Source organism: Atta cephalotes, assembly GCF_000143395.1.
Source record: "Atta cephalotes unplaced genomic scaffold scaffold00007, whole genome shotgun sequence".
Classification (NCBI taxonomy): Eukaryota; Metazoa; Arthropoda; class Insecta; order Hymenoptera; family Formicidae; genus Atta; species Atta cephalotes.
In genome coordinates, this window is record NW_012130071.1 from 3,736,492 (window position 1) to 3,763,121 (window position 26,630).

Sequence of the window (26,630 nt, forward strand, 5' to 3'; positions counted from 1 at the left end):
CACAATTGGTTTTTCTTTCCACATTCATTTAATGAGTTCGTAATACATACAAGCAGCGGATGTTATATCGCTTCAGTAACTCAAAATTGTTATCTATTTAGAAGTACATTAACCTGCACTCGTTTTTCTCCATCATTGAAATTACACGCGATTAAGAGATACGGTAAAACAGCGGAAGAACGATCGCTGCTTGTAATGTTCACGATTGTTAACTTCTAATTGAACATCAATGATGCCTAAGTCGGTCGTTTTCTCTAACGGACTTGAAATAACGAAAACACGGTGACATTTTACGATACTCATACGGAACTTAACATTGTTACAGATAAATGATGATTGGTTCCACATGGAGCATCGATCCGTGGCGAAGAGGTCGACGGAACCACATCTCGAAATGCACCAAAGGCTAATGAATGACTTCAGAGTACGTCGAGCGGAGCAACAGCGGGCAAAATCGCGTACTAAAAGGGATCTTATAATCAAACGTCCGTCCAATATACTAACCATGCTAAATGATGAGAGGTGGCCTCAGATGTGGTATTTGGTAAGCAATTTTAATCAACAGCAAATAATGTTTATTTATCGGTGCAATCAATAAATAATCTTGTCGCACACAGTGTTCTGTTGTATTACGTTGCACCGATAAATAAACACATATGATTTTATACAGTTAAAGTAACAAAGACAAAAATATAATATTTAAATAGAAAATGTAATAAATAATTTATATAAATATATTACAAACTTTTTTGCAAGTTTACATTTAATTTAACAATAATTGTTTATCTTCAATATTATCGATAAACATAAAAGATGCAATAGCATTTTATGAAACTTTTTTGAAAAAGCAATTAATAAATACAGTATAAATTAAATAAATAAACGAAACAAAGAAAAATTAAAGAAACTAAAAAGTGAGTTCAATCGATATCGAGTTAGAAAAGATCTTTTCCATCATAAATGAAGACTCACGACCGGAAGTAGTATGTCGAAAATATTGGATAATTTTTTTTTTCAGAATAGAGGAAAGGGGTTAGACATGAACGTACAAGGTGCTTGGGCTGAGGGAATTACAGGAAATGGCGTCGTCGTCACAATTCTTGACGATGGATTAGAGAAAGATCATCCAGATCTTTTTAAAAATTACGTGAGTATATTTGGGTATTTTACTACTTTTTGTTTTTTAAATTTATCAACCGGATTTAAAAAAAAATGTTTCTTAGCGTGATTATAAAGCAAACACATTTGTATATTAAAATTTTTTTAATATTAAAAAGTTCTGCATTTAACTTGCGTTTAAAATATTACGAACTGGAAAAGCAGTCATGTTCAAATAAATTGCGTTTTGTAATTTCTTGTGACAGTTTTGGTAATCTTGTGAAGTAGCTTTCTATTTGATTAAATTTACGCGAATAAAGTAAAATCGTAAGAGCTTAATATCTACTTAATGTTACTCGATGAGCGAATGTTCAATGCGTAAATACGTTTGCGACATACGAAAAAAAAAGCGAGGCAAAGTTCTAACAGAACATACAACAGAATATGGCGGCTGAAGGCATATCACGGATGCACTGGGAGTATCAGCTCTTGAACGCGAATTGGAAGGGGGTTATCCAGCCCATGTATACGTATACCAAATAGCTATTGATTCACGGATGGTTACATTGAATAAGGCATCTGCGCACGTAGTAGAAAGTGAATCGTATTAATCAACCAACACGCGCACACTGCGATGGTGCGCCTTAGAGCGTTGCTCTGATTATGCGAGCTTATATCCTGTCGCATGTATTTCTCATTAAGCAGATAATGCATTAATGAAAAGGTATTAAGAAGATATCCGGATATGCGTTAGGATCAAGTATTAAAACATAATACTTTGTTGTTCTAACGACAATAATTATAAATCTCTTACAAATATTATTTATTCGATAGATTTCTCTACATTAAAAAAAAAACAGAAATTTTTTTCGCTTGCAATAATTTTTAACGTACATAATTTTTCATTAAAATCTTTGTTAAAACTTCTCTTGCACATTGTTTCACGATATACTAAATGTCTCTTACTTGTTCTGCAATTATCTAGATGTGCACGTGTTATATTTTTATTCAATGAATATTCTAGTTGTTTGTGTACACAAATCTTCGTTCCTCACAATGAGAAAGCGGTGAACAGAATTCATGAAACGTGTGAATTTTAATTAATGCCATTCTCGGTTTCTGTTGTAGGATCCTCAGGCTAGTTACGACGTCAACAGTCACGATGAAGATCCCATGCCGAGGTACGATCTCGTAGATAGCAATCGACACGGCACCAGGTGTGCCGGAGAGGTTGCAGCCACTGCCAACAATTCTCTTTGCGCTGTAGGTGTTGCTTTTGGAGCTGGCGTAGGTGGTAAGTATTTTCTTTGAAAAGAATTATTTAATGTTTCGATGCGCTTTAAGAAAAAAAGACTCAAAGAGACTTTATGTACATTTTTTAGAACTTTTTTATAGATATAATTTAAGAGCTCTCAATCCATGTTTTATCTTAATCTTGAATTGGACGCGTAATATTAAATTTTAATTGCTGTTAAGAGCTTATTGCGCAAAAGTTCGAGTGTAAGATAAAAATAAGATATTAAAAAACTTTTAAGAAAAAAATGGAAGGTAAAATATTTAAGATATATTAAATCGTCAGAAATGACAGTTTAATTCTGAGCAATCACTTAAATCTATTTACAGTTCTGTTTCCAATTAACAGCAGCGAAGTCAGTGTCGAAACTCGCATTACTGTGAACAACACGTGTTTGTAATAAGCAGAATTGATATCGCGAGGTAGCATCATTTTCGAATTAGAATCGGGATTGGCAATAGCCTATTACGTGCATTACATTCAGAACTGATTCAAATCGGTGCGCGATGCCCAATTTCGACCTTGTAAATTGGAATTCTCTCTTCTACGTAATTATGTAGGATAATTAACTCAAACGCGGAATCTATGCTGTTTAACAGTTTGAAAATTCCTTATATATACATGTATATAGTGTATATATCTGAATACATTCTCAGAAAACTAGAGTTAAAGATTTGTATATACGTGCGAAAATTTCTTTATTTACGAATATAATATATTATCATAATGCTATATAATGTTAATCATTAATGCAAGTATATATATATATATAATATATATTAATTCAGATTATTTAAGCATTAAAGATCTAACTTCGACTATTACGGCCATTACTTCTATTGCTGATTGTTGAATTTTCAAATGTACAATTTAGTAAAATTCTTATTGTGAATCGTTAACTTTTTATAATTATTTTTATAATTATTTTTTTAAACAGGTGTTCGAATGCTGGATGGCGACGTAACAGATGCCGTCGAAGCAAGATCTTTGAGCCTTAATCCTCAACACATCGATATTTATAGCGCCTCATGGGGACCGGATGACGATGGCAAGACTGTAGATGGTCCTGGTGAACTGGCCACCAGAGCTTTCATAGAGGGAATTACCAAAGTGAGTGTTTGCTATAGAAAATTATATTACTATTTATATTTACTTTGCATGTAACTTATATATAATTTTATTTAGACGCAAATCATAAAAAATGAGAGAATTTCTAAGATTTCTTAAATTTATTACAATTATATTTAATACAATTATATTTATTTTCGATATTCTTAAATTTAAAATAAAAATAAAAGTTGGATAAAACGAATTACGTTCATATTTATTTTTAATTTAGTTTTGGTAGTTGGGATGGCAATATTTTCTGCTAGAAAAATAGATTTATTCAAAAAAATTATTTTAAGATCGAGATACTTTGCTGTACAGCTTTTTAACAGCAGCTCTCTTCATAAATATTATATAAACTCCGTTTGCCTAATCGAGAGATCATTTATCAAGGATACTCGTAATAATAATAATAATTTTAATTGTCATATCTTTTTCATTATTATGTTACGAATAAGTTGAAAGGAAGTATGTCGCATGTCCTGAAGCTTCAGACTTCGACGTAGCAGCGTAATCCACTTAGGACTGCAATTTTCTTCGCTATAATTTCCCGCGCTATGACAAGATAAATGCAATTAGCTGCAAGGTACCTCCGTACGACATGGAAGCTTCTAGTTTGCTTTAAGACACTTCCTTACTTTCAAGTGTCAAGCAGAGGATTTTAAAGCTTCACATTATAACGCTTATGCTTTATTAATATGTTGTACAAAGAACATTGACTACAGTATTTAAACATATTAAAATATCCCAGTTATACAGAAACTCTTGGTATTGTTCAGATAATTGATATTTTTTAAATGAAAAATTGAGAATTATAAAGAATTATAAAATTAAAGATCTTCTTATAGATATAAAAAATTCTTAGAAAAATAGAATTTTTATGACAATAATATCAATTGATAAATTATTTAATATAACGTTGTAGTATTGAAATAATGATGCGAAAAGATGTTCGTAGTAAATTGAAGATTGTTACTTTCCGATTTTCCTACGGATAGAATTTCATTTGTAATTAATTCCGTCAATCTCAATTTTTATTTGAGAATGAAAAGGGAATTTAATAGCTATCTTGATTAAAGTTGACAAACTCCATGTTCAATTATCGCCTTTCTGATTTCTTACATCTTGAGCCAAAGAAATACATTTAACTCGCTAATGCTTTTCTTTGTAGAACTAAATAGACAAGAAGTTGCTTTAAGTGCTGTAACTATTACAGATTTCTCGCTCAATAAGTACAGAGAAAATTTCGATGTTCGTTTTTTGATTATAATATAATTACACATTGAATAGTTTAAATTAATTGTAATTTTTAATATTATAATTGAGTATTCTTCTTAATGATATATGTATTTTATGTATATTTTCTATATACATTGGTATCGAAAAACGTTATATCTTTTTGAGTAATTACGCGAAAATTGCCACTTTTCATATTGTGATTTAAAATTCAGAGACAATCTATTTTCATATAAAAACTGAGGAACCGATTTAAATTGAATTTTCTTATTTTTTAAGATTGATTATTTTTATAAGTTTTTAAAAATTATTGCGTATACGCAAAAGACATACGATATTTTATTTGTTTCGAATTTTCTTTTCAAAGGAAAATTTGCCCGTTCGTCATTAATGCCGGTTTGTACGTTCAAAACAATGTCCGAACAACGTTCCGGGATGAAATGAAATTCGCACAAATGTATCACGCAGAAGCATTCCCTAAAATCTTCCGAGTTTCAGTAGCGACAATGGCTATTGTCATCTCGATGTATACGCCTCGGCTCTTCGATCGCGTTTGCAGTGTTCCTTTATCGCGATGGCGAACTTTAGTATTGAGTGGGCCCTTACTTCAAGTAACGATCATTAAAGCGTAGATACCTAACATTAAAACGGAGCCATCAGATGCTGTCGAGAAACTTCGATAAAGATCCTCCATATAGCCCATTTCTATTATCAATCTTCATTCGTATGATCTTGCGTTTTATTTTATGATATAATCGTAATCAGTAATTCCAAATATTAAAGTTTTTTTTTTTAATTTAAGTCACTTTCAAACTTGCTGGTTATTACAAGATTTTAATTTAATACTGGATACTATTGTTTAATTGATTCAATTTACATTACAATATATCACAACAATTTTATATTTTGACTCATAGTACATATAAAAAAAATTAACAGGATTATCACTGTTAAATGGGGATTAGTTTTGAATATTTTGACTATTATGTATTAATTTGAACATGATATCTCAACTTATATAATAATCTTTGAAGAAGATGACGGATGATAATATAATTTTATAGAATAATTATTCTATAAAGTTAAGTCATATCGATATGTTAGACTATAAAACTTAATATTTTTATTTTATTTTTATTTGTATTTATTTTGTACTAAAGAAGATTCTGTGAGTTGGCGGAATTTACATTTATGTATTAATTATAATTAAATTATCATTATTCAAACATTTTGTTTACTTGGTTATTATTGGTCATTATCAAGAGTTTTGTATTGTTTTTTTAATCTTTTCGTAATCGAAATTATATTCCCTACGAAATTTATTTGGAAATAAAAATATGTGATGACTTCTTCAAATAGCTTAAAACTTATACAAATTGCTTAGTTATGACTCATTAAAAGCTCTCTGCTGTTAATGTACTGGCATCTTATAGCATTAAAATATTGACTGTTTGAAGTTACAAAAGTACTGAAAGATATAATGTGTTATTAATGTTTTCGGATTACTACACACTTCGGATTGCTACGTTGATCAAAGTCCGTAATCAACGATTGACTTTCTTCGATATCGACAAAATTGTCGATGACAGATGTAATTCGATTAGCGAGAATGGGAAGAACTCCTTCAGTTAGACCTGGTTTAATAGACTCGTTTGAGAGGTCAGCCCTCAGAAAGTTTCTAATTGGGTGCTTTTAAACGACCGGCTTGAGCTACGCTAACACGTATTACCATTTTAAACTCACTGCGGCGTAACTATATATAAATCATATGCAAATGTCAGTAAGGTCGATACAAAGTTCGTTGAAATATATGATAACTATCGAATGAAACATATACATACATTGCGCAAGAAATAGTATACAAGCATTTTCGTCGAAACTCATAAAAAATGCGCGTAATAATCTATATATGTATATAAATTGCCATGTATAAAGTTCTATTTACATTTAAAGTGAATTATGATAAAAATTGTGGAAAAGTGGAAAGATCTCGTTGAATAAGCAAAGAATTATTATATAATTTTATCGCTTAAAAACGATAATTAACCAATAATATTAAATAAATTTCTGAAATTGGTATAAAATGCATATTACCCGCAAATTAAAAGTAAAATTATAATTATTGCTTCAATTTCTTTGTTTTTCAAAATTATACGAAAACATTCTCGTATATTGTGACCTATATTCGATGATTGTTTATAAATAGGATCAATGAGTAATAAAATGAGTAACGCTTAAATCATGTAGGTAGTAAATTAAATGGTCGTTATACCGTCAAAATTACTATTCTCTAGTGATATCTTTTTTTTGCACAATAGAATTAAAAATTAACATATGTATATTCCGGAATCAATTTTTGTTAATATACAACGAAACATTTTATGGCTAAAAATGAAATTAAATAGAAAAAAATTTGAAAGCCGAGAATATCTTTTATGTTTTTAAACTTTAATTTCGTTAATTAAAAATTAAATTTATACAAATAATTTATATTGCATTAATGTAAATGTATATGAACTTTTATATAACATTAGAGCGTTTAATAATTGTATATTTATTAATTCTTAAATGTCACATGGGTGTCTAAACCTTAATTGGACCCTAGCGAAAAAGTATATATTATTCCTAAAGTTTTCAATATTTTTTTTTGAAAATTTGTTTGGATACACTTCAAAGCTTCTAAAAGAAGATATAATTACAGTTATGGTAAAATTTTACTGTAAATATACTAAAAAAAATTAGTTAAAATTTAAAAAATATACTCTTTTTAAACAAGTAAATCCTATATATTTTTTAATTGTTAATATTTTTCGCGAAAAATTTAAAGTTGTACTTCTGAAATAGTATTTTTTTTAGATAAAGTAAGTCCGATATTCTAAAAAATTGAATATTCTAAAAAAGATATTTATTTTGCAAAATGAATGGGGAAATTTTAGAGAAAAAAAACACAATTAACGATTTATTTGACCTAATATATTTAGTAACAAAGTTATGAAAAAAGTATTTTTGCACATAATTACAAAAGTATATAAAAATATTACAAAAAGTACAAAAATATATAAACATTGATTTTATTCTAATCCAGAACATTCGATGCAAAAGTAAACGCGGTCGCATATCGGCCTGTGATACGAAAGCAAATTATTAGGATGTACCAGATATCCAGAAAATATCCGATATTATTCGGCACTTTTTACTATCTAATCGGATAGCCGAATATCATTAATATCCGGAAATATATTCGTTTGAATTTGATATCATTAAATTGTTGATTTTTTTTCTTTGTTATATATACAAATGTTCTAAAAACAATTATGCATATTTATAATGCTGTAATATATTATACATTGTTGCAAAATTACAATCTTTTTCTCTAAAGGATTTTTTTCTCTAAAGGATTTTTTTTTGGAAGCCACTTTTTCCGAATTCGATCGGGTATCCGGAAAATAGATATCCTCGAAGAAATTGCCTTTTCAGATATTTGAGCGAATACCGGATATCCGATGTTACATTCTGTTCGAATATTCAATATCCGGCATTCGGTAATTTTACGATCCGATGCATCTCTAGAAATTATATTCCATCTAATTATTCGTAAAAAGGTTAATTACAACACTAAGAAAATTTTATAGCATGCACAGTAATATTTACATTCAAAATAATGAAATTTACATAAAAATGTCGCTTCAATTTTCACTTTGCACAACGTAAAGGATACACTGGGGTATTTTGTATCCCGCCTCGAAATGCATCGTTTTTGCTCGGCTGCTACACAGAAACCGACTTGCCGCAAACTTTTCAACTGGTAGTTGGGGATCTAAACTGACGGTTGAAGCCAGAAATTCGATTTACAGCGGGATTATAAAATATATATACAATTGAAAAAGCCTTGAAGTAAATATTTACTTTTTAATTATGATTTGCTTTCAGAACATTATAATTGAAATCTATATGTAGTATATGATATTTTAACATTAGATGTAATATATTACAAGATAATATAATATAATGGAAACTTATATAATATATAATATTATCGACATAATATTTTTATAACAATTTTTATATAATCTCTCTAAATAATATCTCTAAATAATATAATATCTCTAAATAATAATCTATTTTCAAAGATGTAATAAGTTTACTTCAACCAAATGGATATAATACTAACAAGCCATTTCGTTGTTCCAGCAACCATTTAGCTTTGTGCATCGTTACATATATCTAACTAACTTCCCTTTGTATCATATCATATTATATATATATATATATATATATATATATACTACTTTATATTCAACAAAGGTAGATACGTATGGACGCTTACAGTTTCTCCTTGGGGTCTGTTATCAAATTTGGTAATCTCACCCTTTATAACCGACAGAAGTGTAACTATAGCATTCGTACATGTCCAATCGAATTGCGTGAGATATATACATGTATGAGTTAAATTGACTCATACATATCTTGATTTTTTATGTTTGCAATTTTATTTCATTCATATTGAATTGGATAGAACAATATTTTTTTAACGAATAGATCGAATAGAGAATGAGATATTTTTACAGTGTTAATTTATTTTATCTTAATTTTTTATTATAACCTTTGGAAGTTTAAAATATTAATTTGATATAAATGGAATTATATAATAATAATAATTTCAATATACAATTATAAATCGACATTTCAATATAATCAGTTAACAATTGTTATACAGATCGAATTTGGCTGTCTGATACGGTCAGGCGGATACCTTATCACTTTACGATCAAATAGCTTTACTGATCAAAGGCTCGAACACTATATTGCTGAATTAGTTAACGTCGAACCTCAAAGAGAGTTCAGAGTTCGTGGTCACGCCTAGTGTACCTTCGGACAGCTAGTCTTATCACGAGATAGCTGAATCTACATACCTACAGACTTGATAAAGAATATATCTATTATAAAATATCTAGGCAAAATATCACAAAAAGTATCACACAGACTCTGTATTTACAAAAGATGTATTTATAAAAGAAAGATTCGTGATTTAACGTGATGATAAATTCTGTATATATGAATGAGATAGCGAATCGATATTTGAACTGTAGAGTCTACTGCAATTGTTCGCAATAGTGATTAACTTGAAATTAATTTCTTGAAAAATTTTTAGAATCTATTTCAAGTAACTAGGCACGCATTATATGAATCAATCATTCCTTTGCATGTGAGCTTACCAAAGATTAGAAATTCAATTGCTAAAATTCTCCTTTTAATCTTTGAATGGAGGCTGCATACAAAATATAGGAGCATTTCTCGTTATGAGAGCTTAGGCACACAATTCAGCCTCGACCTTACGGAGACCATTAACGCTAAACACTCATCGACTTCCCAACAATGGTTTCACTCCGAATCATCTACTATTGTGTGTCTACGAGCGCACAGAAAGCAGCTTTAACATGCAAAGTGTCTCAAACTTCTAAAGCGCCTTAAGCGTTTTGAACATCTTAAAGTCAAGTACCAGTAAAAAGTCAACCGCGTCTAGAATATTATCCGAAGTAGTAAATCCAGATCCCAAATAGAGAACAAAACGTTGAGAAACTATTGAAAAAACGTTTTTTCATAATATTGAGTAACGTTATAAGTATCCATATAGAAAACGTTAAAAATAACAATTAATTAAAATCACTATATAAAACCATTATATAAAATCATTTTTAAATGTTTTTCTACCTCAGTAAAATATTTTTTTATATAGAATTAATCCAATTTTATTACTAAAATAAATTTTATTAATTAATATCACACATTCCTAAATACACATTACAAAATAATAATAAAAAAAAAGTATATTCGGAAGGAAATTTTTGACTTTATAGCTGTTTCTCCAAACGGTCTAAGTGTTACTTGACTTCTATGATCGTACGTATAATGCATTAAAATAATTAAATGGTTTTAAAACAAAGAGATAATCATTCTTAAACATTTTATAAATGATCTACTTTAGTTTAGTTTAGTAAACCACAAATACTTCAATCTCGCCGTTTTAGTATTGCAGCTGCATAAATTTGCTTAAGCGCGTATTATAATAGTCTTCTAAATATTATATTTCTAGATATAATTGTTTTAAATATTTTAAGAAATTATTATATACATAATACGTAATACATAGTACATAATATATATATAGTAGCTTCTTTCATTAGTAAGTGAATTAAAAAAATTTTACTCCAACGTTAGGGTCGCAACGGTAAGGGTTCGATCTTCGTGTGGGCGTCTGGGAACGGCGGCCGGGACCATGATAACTGCAATTGTGACGGCTATACCAATAGTATCTGGACGCTGTCGATCAGTAGTGCGACAGAGAACGGCCTTGTGCCTTGGTATAGCGAGGCGTGCTCGTCTACTCTTGCCACCACATACAGCTCGGGTTCTACCGGCGAGAAGCAAGTCGTCACTACGGATCTACATCATCACTGTACCAGTAGCCATACCGGCACCTCCGCATCGGCGCCGCTAGCAGCCGGCATTTGCGCCCTTGCTTTGGAAGCAAACAGAGATCTTACCTGGAGGGATATGCAACACATCGTAGTCAGGACAGCTAAACCTGCGAACTTGCAAGCACCAGATTGGGTAGTCAACGGCGTCGGTAGAAATGGTGAATAATCATTTATTCTTGATAGAGAGAAAACATTTTTTTTTTAGAAGAAGATTAAACGCGCATGATTTTTGAAAGAGGAATAAGTTATATAAGTTAGATAGTAAAATTGAATCACAATTTTAATTTTTTACAGAGTAAATATAACAATATTATAATTGATTAATATTTATTATTTCTATCAGAATATTTTAACCAATCTGTCAGATTCATAGTGAATAAATATGATTTAGTGAATAAATATAGGATTCTAATCTAGATAATAAAATTTATTAATAGAGAATTATTAAAGAAATCAGATGAAAATTGTTTCATTGTTGCAATCCGATTTCTGATTTAACAGTGAGTCACAGCTTCGGTTATGGACTGATGGACGCCACTGCCATGGTACGCTTAGCGAGAAGATGGAGGACCGTGCCGGAACAACACAGATGCGAAGTATCGGCGCCACATACAGGCAGGTAAGTGCTCTCAAGTTATGCTTGAAAGTTACTATTAAATAAATAATTATATAATTATAAATAAGAATTTTGAAAGTTCTTTCTTCAAGACAAAACATTGAAAAGAGAATTTATTATTAATACACGAAGAAAAAATAGCGACATTATACAAAAAAAAATCATCGACTTTAAGAGAAATGCTCGAAGGTGAGAAAAATTGGAATTTGATTCGACTATATAGATACATATTATAGATCGTTATCTGCCCCTTAAGGGAACGAACATGTCTCTCGCAGATTACAATTCTAAATATGTCGGCTATCATCAAGCGGACTTGTATGAAATTGCACTGGAAATCATATGTAATGCATCATTTACATTGTCAAGGGTTGTAACGAATGAGAACAAATTGCACGTTGCGTTGAACGAGCGTTTACATAACATAAAATGTAATCATTTTGAAGCTGCACTCCTCTAAAGTCATTAAATATAAAAGCTGTAGTCAAAATTCTACAATATATATACACAATAATCCTGAAAATTTCGTGCTCTTAATGAACGAACAATAGAAAATTATTAATATTTGTTATTTTAGAATAACATCCAATGTTTGAAAACAAATGTACAATTGTGTTCTTTTTATCCTCTCTTCAAAAAAAAATGTTATTGATGTTTTATATATTATTCTTTTATATATACATATATTACATATATTAATATGCTAACATTAAAAGAAAATATTTTCATTAAAAAATGTAGAAAATAACAATATCAAATTATCTTATTACAAAAATATCAGTAAGTTATTACTTTCGAGAAGTAGCACAGCTCGGGAGTTATAAAAGTATTTAACAAGTAATGCGCAATTGCTCGAGCAATGATTTAAATAACAAATGAGTATATCCACTTAAAAATATCTGCAATAAAATTGTATGCGCACGGCTTGACTCTTAACCTGATTTTTTCGTATACTTTCTAGGACAATACCACCAAAGAGCCAATTGGTCCTCGACTTACATGTCAAGGATTGCAGTGGCGTTAATTTCCTCGAGCATGTTCAGGTAAGTTGAGCATGTCATTCACAAGTGACATCGCTAATTAGCGGATTTCATCTCGGCTATGAGAAGTACAAACTCGGACTACATTTCGAGAACAAAATGTTTCGCCAGCTGGAGTTGAAGTAGTAGAATTTTATTTACTTTTCACTTGAATAAAACTAATTTGTTTGTCATCATTTTATACTGTCTATGAAAAACTAAGACAAACTGTAATTTATGCTAAATAGTTAATCCTCAAATTAACTTAAAGTACATGCTTCTGTCGACGAAATGTAATTACTAGATCTGGTTCAAATCTTGTGTTGAAGAAACTAAATGAATTAAGTTAATTACTCTTATAAAATTATTAGTTACACAATGAAATTATCTTGTAAAATCTACTTGTAAATTCCCACTTATTTTCTATTTTTGGATTATTTATCTTTTTTAGCAGAATTAAACAGTTATTAAAAAGTTATTAATAAACTGTCACAAAGTTATTACATACCTAAAATTATTAATAAAATATTATAATACCAATTTGAAAGTTTTAATTTATTTGCACAAAGATGTGTGTAGAAAATTGTAAATATTGGTAGTGAAAAATATATGTGATTGGTGATAATTGCATAATGATATGCTTGTCGCAGGCGAAAGTATCGCTGATGGCAGCGAGACGAGGAGATCTTCAAATACAACTAACGTCTCCTCAAGGCACGAAGAGCACTCTTCTCGCTAAAAGGCCGCATGACATCTCGAAGGCTGGTTTCAGCCAATGGCCATTCATGTCAGTGCACACGTGGGGAGAGAGGCCACACGGCACCTGGAAATTAGAAATTCACAATGAGGGTCGATATCTCGGTAAGTGGATTACATCTTCGCGTTGCATAATCAATGAAGAATGTTTGATTAACAATTGTTTGATGAACGATGTAGTTAATTGGATCAATAATTGAGATTGTATTTAATATGCCATAATTTTTTATCGCTATAACTATATAGTTGCCAATTAAATTAACTAAAATTACTTTATTAAATTATTTAATTAGATGGAACTCTAATCCGTTTAATTGTCAAATTATTTTGTTTTAAGTAATTTTTAATGAAATAAATATTAATTAAAATTAGACTCTTAACATTCGAAAAACATTTACCATTACATATTAATATAATTTTTTAATTTATAACAAAATCTAAAAACCATTTTAAATTAATTACTTATATAATTTTTCAATGCAAAAAAGTATGCATTTTCCAGTATAAAAATGCCAAATCTGAATCCTTTTAATATAGAAAGATTAATTTTGTTAATTAGATATAATTATACTTGACGAAATGACTAATTAAATTAGTCGATAAATATACATTTTAAGAACATTTTAATATACTTAATAATATTAAATTCTCATTAAGCTCTTTCTAATTTTTTTTTAATAGGATTTCTTTCAAGTGTTATTTAAAATATATGGAATATATTTAACTGGCATTCGTTCAAAGACCATTACGTGAAATCTTAGACTTAAACGTCAAAGACAAAGCGCTTTGTAGATTATACTGGCATTAGCTCCTGCATTCGAAGATGTCCTTCGGTCGATTTAAATTTCAAATAGAATTCTATCTTGTTCGTCGTAACAATAGTTTCCAAGCGCCTTAGTAACGTCTTCATAAGGTCACGGTTACCAAGTTCTCTGTCAGTTGCATCTTCCAGCCGAAAATGTCCGCAAGAAATTCGCTGGTATTAACATCTATTTCTGACTTACATGAAAAAAAATATTGTATACAAGAAATTTAATTCAAAACGCTATAATTATCCGTGATATTCTCGCGATTTTCATTACTTCAAACAATTGTAAATCGTATGACAAAGGATTAACCGATTCATACGCGTGACATCTAGACGGAATGGCTCAGACATGTCTAGGATTGCACGCGCATCCTGCGATCCGATGCCGAGTCGGTGTTCAGCTCCGCGAGATCCTTCGGGATCCATCGCATTCTCATAGCCTCCTGTCTGGGACGCAACCGAGAGAGCTCTTACATAAGATCCATTCGCGTGCGATCGCCTAAGAAGCTGCATTATCCTCAGAGACGGATAATTGCCAGATTCGAGCTGCGGAGTCCTCTCGCAAGCCATCCTACTTATCCTTAACGGCAAATAGCAGCGAGGTCACGGAGCAATGAAAACAGCCGAGCAAGCATTAAGCCACTTTGAACTGCTTCCGTGTCGGCTCATCAAGGCCGATGGCTACGTAAACTTCCTTATATATGTTTATGCATCGTCGACCTATATCGCTGTAGAGCATATCCACATTCATTATAGCGAATTGTATGCTAGAGACGCGAGGGTCGCAGGAATATTCGAGACACTGTTGAACTATGTATCCAGTGTTTATATTGTCACAAGTATTCCGTGGACGTATCTTGCAAACCCTGAATGTAAAGCTACTGTGCCATCGAACAGGGATTTCCAAGAGGGATAATTCTCTGACGTTCTCGTTAACTTCCTCTTAAACGAAGCTGCTTTAAAAGGAAGTTAGTGAGAATCACGCGTATTACAACTCCATCGAACTTCTGACCAACATCTAACCTTTCAATCTCGGTTAATTTTTGACATACTGTATTATTATTTACTGCGTCGTTCAAAGCGCCAGTAAGCATCGCATTGTATTCCTGTCTCTCTTTAACTATGACATCCGCTTTCTTTTCGCTGCATTCACGGACGCATACCGGATCAGGACGCGCTACTCTGCACGAATGGGCGTTGATTTTCTACGGTACCGCAACGCTGCCCGATCGGACTGAATACGCTCTTTACAATCCGGCCGGTATGAGTATACCCAGACGACCGTTCGTCAAGCCACGCGAAACCATCCCGAAGAACCAGAACACTCTGGCGAAAGGCAAGCAGACGCAGCACAAATCCGATAAGTCCGGCAGTATGAGCCCGCCCTACGTGATGAACGCTCAGATTCAGTCCCAGAGGAAGGGCAAGGCTCGCGGTCAGTACAAGAACGGCAAGTCGGCCAATCGGCCGAATCCCAAACCCACCGTTCAGACTCTTCGGGGTCTCACCGGAATCAATAGAGGGTCCAACAACATAGCCGGTGACGTGCGTTTGATTACGTCGAGACCACGTGGGAGAAGTACACCCAGCCCAGTTACCAGCACCGTGACTCAGGCCGTTGCGACAACAAAGGCGCAGACTACCACGACAAGTAAACAGATTATTACACAGAAGATCATCGACGTGGTTACCGCCTCGCCTCTTCAGCGGGGACTGATCTTGTTGGAGCCACCAGCAAAGGCGGCCACTAACAAAGTCCCGGCGGTATTTCAACAATATCCCAAGATTCAACAGCTTTATCCAGTTTACGGTGGAGCTCGCGGTACCGGTCAGCATGCCACAAGGGCCAAAGGACTCGACCTGCTGCAAGACGAGCAATTTGACCCAAGGAATCTGCAACTGGACAAGGGTACCTAACGAATGAGAAACAGCGAATGTGTCGGTTGCTTAATGGCAACGATCGGAAGTTATTATATTCGCGTGAAAGTATCATTAGATAGTATCATTAGATTTTTACAAAGTCGATTAATTTGAATTTTAATTGAATTAAATTCATTAAAATTGAAATAAAATCTGCAGCAGTAGAAAATAGAATTTGAATTTGAATTTAATTAAAATAAATTAAATGTAGAAATAAAATCTATTTAATTGTGCAATAAAATACGAGCACTTTCTCGCTGTTACTATTTCACACAATTAGAGAGATATTGTTGTCATTTTAAAATAACAAAGTAAAAGTACGTAAGTAAAAAGTATGTTTTACATATTCGATAATCGAATTAAAAATAAGAATAAATATCATCTATCTACATAATCAAAATATAATCATTTGCATTATTTGCTTGATTAAAATGTCTACGAAAAAATGTAGTGTCGCGCACACAGATAATCGCAGTGACTAATAACATCAATCTATCTACTCTATTGTGTTCCCAACGGCGGTATTTTAAACCGCGGGACAACAAAGAAGGTCGTTTCGCACAGCTTCCGATCGTTTCCCATTCACTTCCACGCATCCGCTTGCGCACCCACGTGAAGTGTGGAAAGTAGAGATGCATCGTGCGCAAAGCCCCGAAGATTAAACGGATCCGCTGGAATTTGGTTTTCGTATTTTCTCTTTTGTGTTAGCTGTTTCGCTGATTGCGACCACCGTAATCACCGTTACTTTTGTTTGTGTACATAGATACATTATTCCTGGCTATTAATATGCAACACTGTAGACAAGCTTATTTCCCATTATTCATAGTTTTTTTTTTTTTATTTAAATTTAGAATATTCACGTGATTCTTATATATCTTTTATTGTAAGTAATGGAACTCTCTTTTGCATAATGCTCTTCTTTCTAAAATGTGAGTCCTCGATGTTTTCTACAAAACTTTATCTTGTCTGTGACATTTTTGTCGAAATGTTTTATACAAAATATCTTATATAATATTTCGTATAAAATATTATCTTTAGTTCTTGTTAGATGGATCTAGAATCTAGATAATGCTGTAAGTAAAATTTTATTGAGTAAATTATATATTTGCATGATTAATGTATGCACGAATAAGAACACAAATATTTTTTTATTTTAAACAAATTTTGCTTGTATTACTGCACTTAATACTTGCAACTTTTTACATACTGAAAGAACTGTCAGCTTTTTGTGTAGTTACTTATAAATTATTTGTAAGTTGTATTTAAGAAAATTGTTCGATGTACTATGTTTTTATATTTTATAAAATATCTATTCTTACACCATAAACTATTTGCCATCGCAACCGAACTTTCAGGAAGTTCCTTTGTAAGTATAAGTAGTATTTCAATATTTTGGATAGTTTTGTCGCTCTTTGTATCAAGTGTCGGATTTTTCATCATGTTGACGCTTTCTGCGTCGCTTTCCTTCCTGTTGTTACACTCGAAGCCTCTTGCGTGAACGGCAGGCTCGATAATAGGAAAACTTATCGAGGGCGCTATGGCCTTCAATCACAAAACTTTCAATGACTTAGTTATCGATGAGCTTCATATGCAGCCTCGACTACATCAGTATCGGTTATCTAATGCCGACATGTATTGCCTTGTATCCTATTATTCTCATACTCCGTATGCAGACCATTGTCTTCTGCGAGAAAATTATGCATTCCACTCGCGAAAGGTATATATGAGTTAATAATAATATGAGTTAATAATTGTTTTAAATATTCCAAATTTTAGATATTCTATTAACATTTTTATATTTATTGCTCTATTTATCATAAAAAAATAATTGAAAAGAGATACGATAATATATTAAGAAAATATATATTTTTTTATATAAATAATAAAAACCTCATACTTTTTTATATTTTATTTTGTATCATGGTTTTGATATTATTATCATATACCTTAATTTAAATATATTAATAATATAAAAATTTTCAGATTCGCAAACGTAATTTTTGAATTATTTTGTCGTTATTTTTTATAGTAAACAATTTGATGACGATGTTGCAATTTTTTATGACAGCAATGCTAACTAAATGTTAAGGTTATGCTAAGATTTAAAAAATTACTTTGAAAAGTAATTTGTTATCATTATACGTTATTTATTGAAAAAAGTAATAAGTAATTACAAGTAACGATTAAAGTAACGGGTAATTACAAATTAGGAGTTTTTTTTTTAGTAACGTATGAGTTTTTCAATTTATTACAAATAATGATTGATTTTTCTAATTCTGATGTTAATATTACTGTCATAAAAAATTCACTATGTCATTAATTGAAATCGTTATTATAACAAAGTAATAATCAATAAAGTAATGGCGTTACAAGTATTGCCAACTTGCCAACTCTGGAAATTTTTTTATATTTTGAAGTAGTAACGACAAAAATTTGTAAATTTCGCAAATGGTGTTTATAATTGCGCGTTGCGCTTGTTATCTCCTTTTCAAATTCTCGAATTCTAGATCATCGCGTAACCGCAAATCACTCAAAATTCAGTGAAACGCGACGACGCGAACGGCACTGAAAACCGCTAATGCGTGCCATGAAATGGAAAAGCCGACGAGAGCGAAACGAACCCCATCACGATGGAGACTGAGCGACTCCTCTCGTCCATCATCGCTGCTAAATAATTTCCTCCATGATTGGAAATTTTTTCACTCGCTTACTCCGCAAAATGGTTCCCGCTCTCAAGGCATTATTATTGGAGATTTCTCTCCTCCAATAGTACGCGCTAACGACCTATCGAGCACAATGCCCTTATATTTCTATTGTCTTACGAATAGTCTGCCACATCGTCCCAATCGACTTTTGACATTTTTTGTTTCTCTCTCATCATCCTCCCGCTTATTTCCTTCAACTCTCGGTTGCAAGTTATTTTCTCGATACTTCTCGTAAAAGCGAGGGAGCTGTCCAAGCGTCGCGACGCTTGTCACTTTACAGTTACCTAGCGTACTCGTAACAGCGAACATTTTAACGATTACTTTATTATACCTGGCAGCCGGTAGTTTACGGTTGCCAACCAAAAAAGCACACACGAGAGCAGTCTCGTCACGATAAATTGGATCCGCTTTTCCGCCGCTTTGATTTCTGGTATCCCGTCACAACTCTCTGCTTGTGAAATTCAGCTTTTCCTATGGGATTGATTTCATCTGAAGCTGTATGTACGCTTTAATTTTACTGTGCTGTGTACAATAAACAATAAACAAGATATAAATTAATATGAACGTCTAGAAAAATAAATTTATTTCTTAAGGAATGAATGTACGTTTCATCGTAAATGGAAAAATAATAAATAATAAATATTTCGAGAGCAATATTCAAATTTATGTTTATTATCGATAATCAAGCATGTTTGATGTTTTATCTTCAATCAATTCTTTAAATTTATTTTTTTATTAATATGCAAATCTTGTTAAATTGTGAATGGTTGAAACTAGTAGTTGAGTATCAAATAATTTTCTGAGCTCTTAATATCTGAGTGAAAAGAACATGATATTTAAAATTAGCTTCCATTTAGCTTTTTCGTCTTGCTCGCAGCGCAAGGAACTTGCAGATGTATCTTACCCGAAGTAAAAACGATAATCGTCCACGAGTTTTTATTATTCTCTCGTTGCAAAGAACTTTGCATTTAATTCCGACGTACACATTACTGAGTGAATGTGCGTGGAGAGTCGTCGCTGATTACTCGGTTATTTTTAACTCTAATTTAATCAAGTCTCAACTCTTCCTCCCCCGCATGCATTTCCCTTCTATCGCAGACATTGTTCCCGCGAGCCAGCTTAGGACGAAATTTTCCCCACGGTGTCCCGACGCTTTATTAATTTCCTGGACGGCGCCGACGACGTCTTTGCCACTCCTTCCGCTGTCTCGCTTGCGTCTCGTCTACTTCGCAAAACCTTCTATTTTACCGCCTTCACCTCTCTGTGAAATGCAATATCTTACGTTATATTTGCGAGCAAGGTCGCGGAATAATTTGCGAGAAAGTGAGAAGCATGTTATTCAACAGGCAGATGAAAAATTAGTAAATACATTCGATAATTATAATTTTACTGTTCTATGACGATTTATTAACATGTTTCATTATAATATAATATTTCATTAGATTTGTGTCTTAAAAAATATATACTTTCACATTATTATATTACATAAGACGTTATTAATATTATTTTTATATTATCTGGAGATAATTTAAATTCCGTTTCCATCAGAACCTCGCCCATGAAAATGGTACTGAGAGGTCTGCGAGCTTTCGTTTCTATTCTCAGAAATCTACGGTACGTATATCACGATACGTAAAATCTACCAGGGTTGATTGTAATCATGCATGTGTGTACTTAATGTAAAGATGACAGTAGTTATTATTGTGTAATTATCGTACAGGAGATAAGTACGTTATTCTCAATCCATTCTTCGCTTACAAAGCAAAGATAAAATTGTGGCACGCTTGGATTTTTTAAATTTCACATTAATCGCATATGTATATTACATGTTTGTTAAAAAAATTATAAAATTATTTAAAGAGTATTAGAGACAGAAGAATTTGCAAATATTAAATAGAAAGAAGAATTTTGCAGAAGAATAGTTTCGGCATTAAATTTTGACAATTATTTCAATTTCTTTTTTACTTTTTTTTATGTATGCTATACATAAAACTGCAACCTTTTTCTGTCTCCAATACTTTAAATTTCTATGTGGATCATTCTTCGCGAAGTGTTTCGCACACTCATATGAACTAATTATTAGCTACATAGACAGGACGGCTTTGCTGAAATAACTAAAAATTTAGCTAGATGCAAATTTAAAAATAATTTTGTTGAAGTACCAAAAAAATCATGTAGGACGCTGAAACTTGTTACAATGTCAAAACATTTTTTGGCAGCGTCGCTTATTATGTTTAAAATTCCTACATAATTATTTTGATTATTCCAACATAGTTATTTTCAAATCTGTATTTAGCTAAATTTTTAGACACTTCAACAAAATCGTTTATTGTATTATTAGAATCGTGCTAATATAGATGGAATTGTTGTTCTAGACACACTGGAAGAGTGGAAACTCGTATTTTTCGGCACGGATGCCTCAGTGGAAGTGGACGACGAGCTAGACAAGGACAAGCCGCTGCCGCCAGTGGTCCCTGAAGAAGTTAACAACGCACCTTCGGACGTCCGGCACAATACCGTGGATACCGAGGGCGATCCATGGACAGGTAGCCGAAAGATGGATCGAGTCTCACACCCAGAGGTGCAGAGGCCAACAACGGAGAACCAGACGAGCGGTTGTGCCGCCTTCGAGGCCGGAGGCAGCGGGTGCCTAGGTGGGTGCCTCATACTACTCCTTCTAGCCTACCTGACCAGTATGCCCGGCTGGCGAGAATTGATCACCAGCTGGCCTGCCTCGACGAACAGTCGGAGCGAATTTGGCGCTGAGGCGGATCGGCTGCTGCTGATCGCGGCTGCGAACGTCGTCCCAACGACGAGGTCGACGTTGTGGGTTAGCAACGCGACGACGCAACGCGTCTCGGCAGCGATACATCGCGCGCCGGAAGCGTGCAGGTGTTCATGATGACAGCGGGTCGCGTTTGGCTTCGCGACGGTTCGCAGTTCGATCCTGTGACTTCGGGTCACCGGGATTGTCGACGCGGGTGGTCGCGCGGATCTCGTGTGCCTGACGCAGTCTTGTGATCCGTAAAATTCTAATGTACTTGTGATGCGTAAAGAGAAGGTATCGCGCAATAAAAATTGAAAGAGGGGAAGGGAACAAAAAGGAGAATTCGTGCTTTCTTTCCCGGTGCTGATTGTCTCAAGAAGAGATCGGAAGAATTATCAATACTGGAGTATCATCTATCTTTCTCTTCCTGAGAAAAAAAAACAAATGTGTGTTAGATGGTGGACACATCGAGTCTGAGGACTCTATGGTTCCGTTAGAGTGTTCCTCGTGATCAGGGAAATGCGATTTTCTCATTAACATGCGCCGTTAGACTTGGCCTAATTCATTTGTATCGTGCAAGAAAGCGAGTCTCTCATAGTAGACACGAAACGTCCGGACGTCGTGTGACAACACTCTACTCGTCAGGAGTGTTAATGGTGGCTTCGACTGATCAAAGTTCGCGATGAGGATGCATGGCGGGAAATGGAATTAAATGGCTACGAGGCAGGAAATGCATAGCTTTGTTACCGATTGCATGATGAACTCTCGATTCCTGTTGAAAGCGCTCATTTCTGGAGGAATTTGACATAGAGCATCTTATATTTAGATTAAAAAGATCTCTTCTTTTTTAATATTATTGTATTATACACTTAGCCAATTGTAAAAAGTTAATACCAATTAAACTGACACATATTCATGTGTAAATTTTTTCCATATTAAACTTTTCCATTTTAACTTTTTCATATTAAAAAATATATAAGTTGCGTGCTACAAGAAATTTCAACGGAACTATATATATTAGACAGCAGAAGTTCGCGGGAAGCTTCATATAACAATTTTATGATATTATTGTTGCAAATCCCAGAGGAAATTTAACATTGCAAATTTCTCGGTAGATACAAACATGATTTTTTTATGTGTATATTGCACGATCTAATGTTGTATTCTATCTTTCTTTCTAAAATAATGCGCAGTAAATTTACATTATTTATTCCATTATTTACCTGCTAATGGAACAAGTAAGAGAAAATGTAATGCATTATAATCCACAATAATAATAAAATAAAGAATAGATATAATATTTATTTTTTATTAGTTGTTATTTAGAATTTAATACAATGCGCGGAAATCGAGAGTTCACTACTTTCTGAAAATTTTCTGTCTCATAAAATTGCTACAGTTACAGCTGTAAGTCTACGCTTGTAAATATATGCAAAACGTATTTATTATACTTCGCGAAGTTACGTACGATCTTAGGAGTTTCAAAAGTAATGGCGCTGCGATCCCGTGGTATCCTCTTCCGCCATGTTGAATGAAGCAGAAATGGGTAAACAACCAATGTTTTGATAAATGTATTCTAGAACTCCGCTTGACTTTTACTGAAAGCAATCGTAAAGATAGTATGATGAACCTTAAATCCACATTCGCTATTTTAACTGATACTATATTTAGCATCAGCAAAGACGGCTAATTTTACGTTTTATTTAATTAATACAAAGAATTTGTGTTTAACTTCCATAAATTAAATAGCATGTTGATTAATTTATGCTACTCTCAGCATTAAAGATGTTCAATAAGAATTTAGCTACATATTTTCTTCCATATATCTTCTTTTAATTCTATGATGATTCAAGTGCAACTGTATATTATATTTATGCACATTAAACTGAACATTAAATTTTCTTCCAAAAATAAAATCAAACTTGTTTCGAAGTTTTAACTGAAGACTCGAAAAAAGATTTGAGTAATTAAATGTAATGCGATCTATTTTATTCAATTCTGCTCAACGTTTCAGTCGAGGCCCGCCATACGTAACAGCGTCCCATATTCACATGTGTAATTTTCCACGTAAACTTTTTGTACGAGACAAAAATATAACAGGGAGCCAACTGCCATTAGCGAGATCCGATTCGCCCAGTCTCGCGCCCTGCCTCTCCTGGAAAAATTGCCTCGCGTAATTTATAATACATCTGATGGAATTGCTTGTTGTTTAGATACTTGCCACGTCGTCGATTTTGATCGACGGATTTTGGCTTCAAAATGTTCCAGGGGAGAAGGGAGGGAACAGTTTTTCTCTCGCCTTCTATTTCTTCTTCTCCTTTTCCTCTGTCCATCTCTCCTTCTCTTCTCTTTTCTCTTTTTCTAGCTCACTCACTCAAATGCACGAAAACACATAATCTTTCTGTTCTTCTCTATCTCTCTTTCTCTCTTTCTGAGTCTTTCATCTATCGGTCTGCATCCCTTTTTTGTTTTTCAACATCCTTAACATCCTTCTGCTGTCTGCCAGCTTTCTTACATTCTGAACCTTCCTCCATGCTTCATAAGCACTCTGCGTCCTTCCAAGGAGGTAGGATATTCGGTGAGCTATCAGCACTGCCGAAATTAGAAGCTATAGGGAGGTTCTCCGGCTGCATATGTAAACAGTTGGGGATAGGGTACACGAGGCCGTATGTGGATTTTGAATGCATGTTGAACCACGGGCTTTGTCAAGTACAACGATTAACGATGGTGGCCATGTACTTAGAAACTTATTTTAAAAGGAAGAAAACCTCCTATATCGATGAACAATTACACTGTTTCTTAATGTTAACATTATATGTATTATTTTATGTATTGTTTTATGTATTATTATTATTATATGTATTATTATATATATTATTTTATTAATTGCAAATGTGCTTTCGTTATTCTTAATATAAATAAGGTCAACATGCAAAGTTTCGCGAAAAAAATAATGATCAATGAAAAAAAATACTCTAGATTATTATTATATTGAAAAATGGTATAAATATACAAATATGCATATTATATATTTTACATTACTTTTTAATAATTTAATAAAAGAAAAAGAATGGTGTTTGTGCCACGAATATTATTCGTACGTTCATAATTCACATCCGGTCTCGAAAGTACAGTATATCAAATTTTCGACACGAAACTTGCTCAAAATGTTGTTAACTATGATAATTAAAAATCGCGTGATCCACAGGCGTAAGTAATTAACGCCCTCAACGCTTAATCGATTCGATGGCGATAAGAATGTCGCATCGTTAAACGATCCGATATTTTCTGAACAATTTTTAGACCTCGTTTTGCTTGGAATATCGATAAAAACTGGCGGATACGTTCTATTGCTAGCTTAGAAGTGATCGCGCGTGCTTTGTAAAAATTTCGATTGCGGGGATAAGCGGTGAACTCGACGAGAAAGCCTGAGCTTCACGACGAGTTGACGGGGCGATTTTTCTTTATCGGGGAACGATCGTCAACGAGTTATCGAGTCGGAAGGAAGTTTTCACCATCGAGAATCCGCCACTGCGAAAATTCGTTTCTAGGATTTACGATTTATATCAACGCGCAGAATCCAATCATGTTCCGTCGAAAGTTGTAGGCCACAAATCAGAAGTTAACTGCGCACGACAAGCCAGGAATCGAATTACAATGGATATATTATTATTTCTGCTTGGATAATGCATGCCGATTATAAACAAAACATGAACAGTTTTGAATGTTTGTACGAAATGGGTTAAGAAATTATGTTGTATCCAAATCGTCGTACCTCGATCGAAAATCATACAAAGATACAATATATATTACCATTCATTTAAATTGGTTAATAATTTATTATTATTAATTTTTATTAATTTTTATCTATAAGATTTTTAAGATATGAATACTTTTAAGATATGAATTTGATTAACATTTTACAAAAGACTCGAAAAGGTACGCGAACGACTTGTATAAAACTTTCATGGCGCATCAGTACTTTAGAAACTGATGCATCACCGAAAAGTTGAACAATCATATGAAAAAGGGAATATTGAATGGCTGCGGAAATTAAATTGACGTTACAGTCACAATACTAAACGTCGCTTTCCAAGCAACGTCCTGCGAATGAAACATTTGTGATTTTTCGAGATGCACTGATGTTCTAATGGATGGCTATCGAATGCAATCACGAGGAAAAAAAATGTATGCTTGAATATATCAATTCCTGGTTCTGACAACTATCTCGGTCAAGAGACGAAAAAATCGGTCAAGCATCTGCTTCAAATACATTCAACTTTGAAATTAGTACTTGTCATATAAATTTATATATTATTAATATACTGAATAAAAATAAAATAGTATTTTATTATTTTATTTATATATCTATAAAATAATAATAATGAAATAATAATACATTAAAATGTAATTATTATAGTATGATTTGAAATATGTATGGTGGCATAATTAATAACAAAAGTATTTGTTATGTTCAAAGATTTAGTAGCATGTAAATATTTTTTTAATTACATAAGCAAGAATATTACATTTTCAATCTTAAAAAAATAAATACCATATATTTTATAGTACCAGTGATTTAAAATTTAGATACGACTCTTCACTGACATATTTTTTGATGTATTTTTAAAATATGTTACCGTGCATCTCACACTATTAAATCGTTACGATATTTGATTTATTTTTGTTACTCGACCTCAATATTTCTTTTATCGAACATCGTTGTTCGTAGCGGAAAAGTAAAGCGAAATTCTCACATTATTAAAAGAAAAGTCCAAGTCGATTTTAAAGCTGCGGATGAGATCAGAAAGAATATCAGATTGAG

General features: G+C 32.7%; 1 protein-coding gene across 1 annotated transcript in view; it reads left to right on the forward strand.

The window, feature by feature from the left end:
* Positions 1–331: 331 nt before the first annotated feature.
* LOC105626928 (furin-like protease 1) overlaps positions 332–26,630 on the forward strand; it is a 39,128-nt gene continuing 12,829 nt past the window's right edge. Inside the window, exons 1-9 of the mRNA XM_012208220.1 lie at positions 332–544; positions 1,019–1,147; positions 2,227–2,392; positions 3,330–3,502; positions 10,955–11,372; positions 11,716–11,833; positions 12,792–12,873; positions 13,500–13,710; positions 21,414–21,692. Of these exons, the coding sequence (XP_012063610.1) occupies positions 347–544; positions 1,019–1,147; positions 2,227–2,392; positions 3,330–3,502; positions 10,955–11,372; positions 11,716–11,833; positions 12,792–12,873; positions 13,500–13,710; positions 21,414–21,692 (1,774 nt within the window). The 5' untranslated portion in view covers positions 332–346. The remainder of the gene's footprint in view (positions 545–1,018; positions 1,148–2,226; positions 2,393–3,329; positions 3,503–10,954; positions 11,373–11,715; positions 11,834–12,791; positions 12,874–13,499; positions 13,711–21,413; positions 21,693–26,630) is intronic.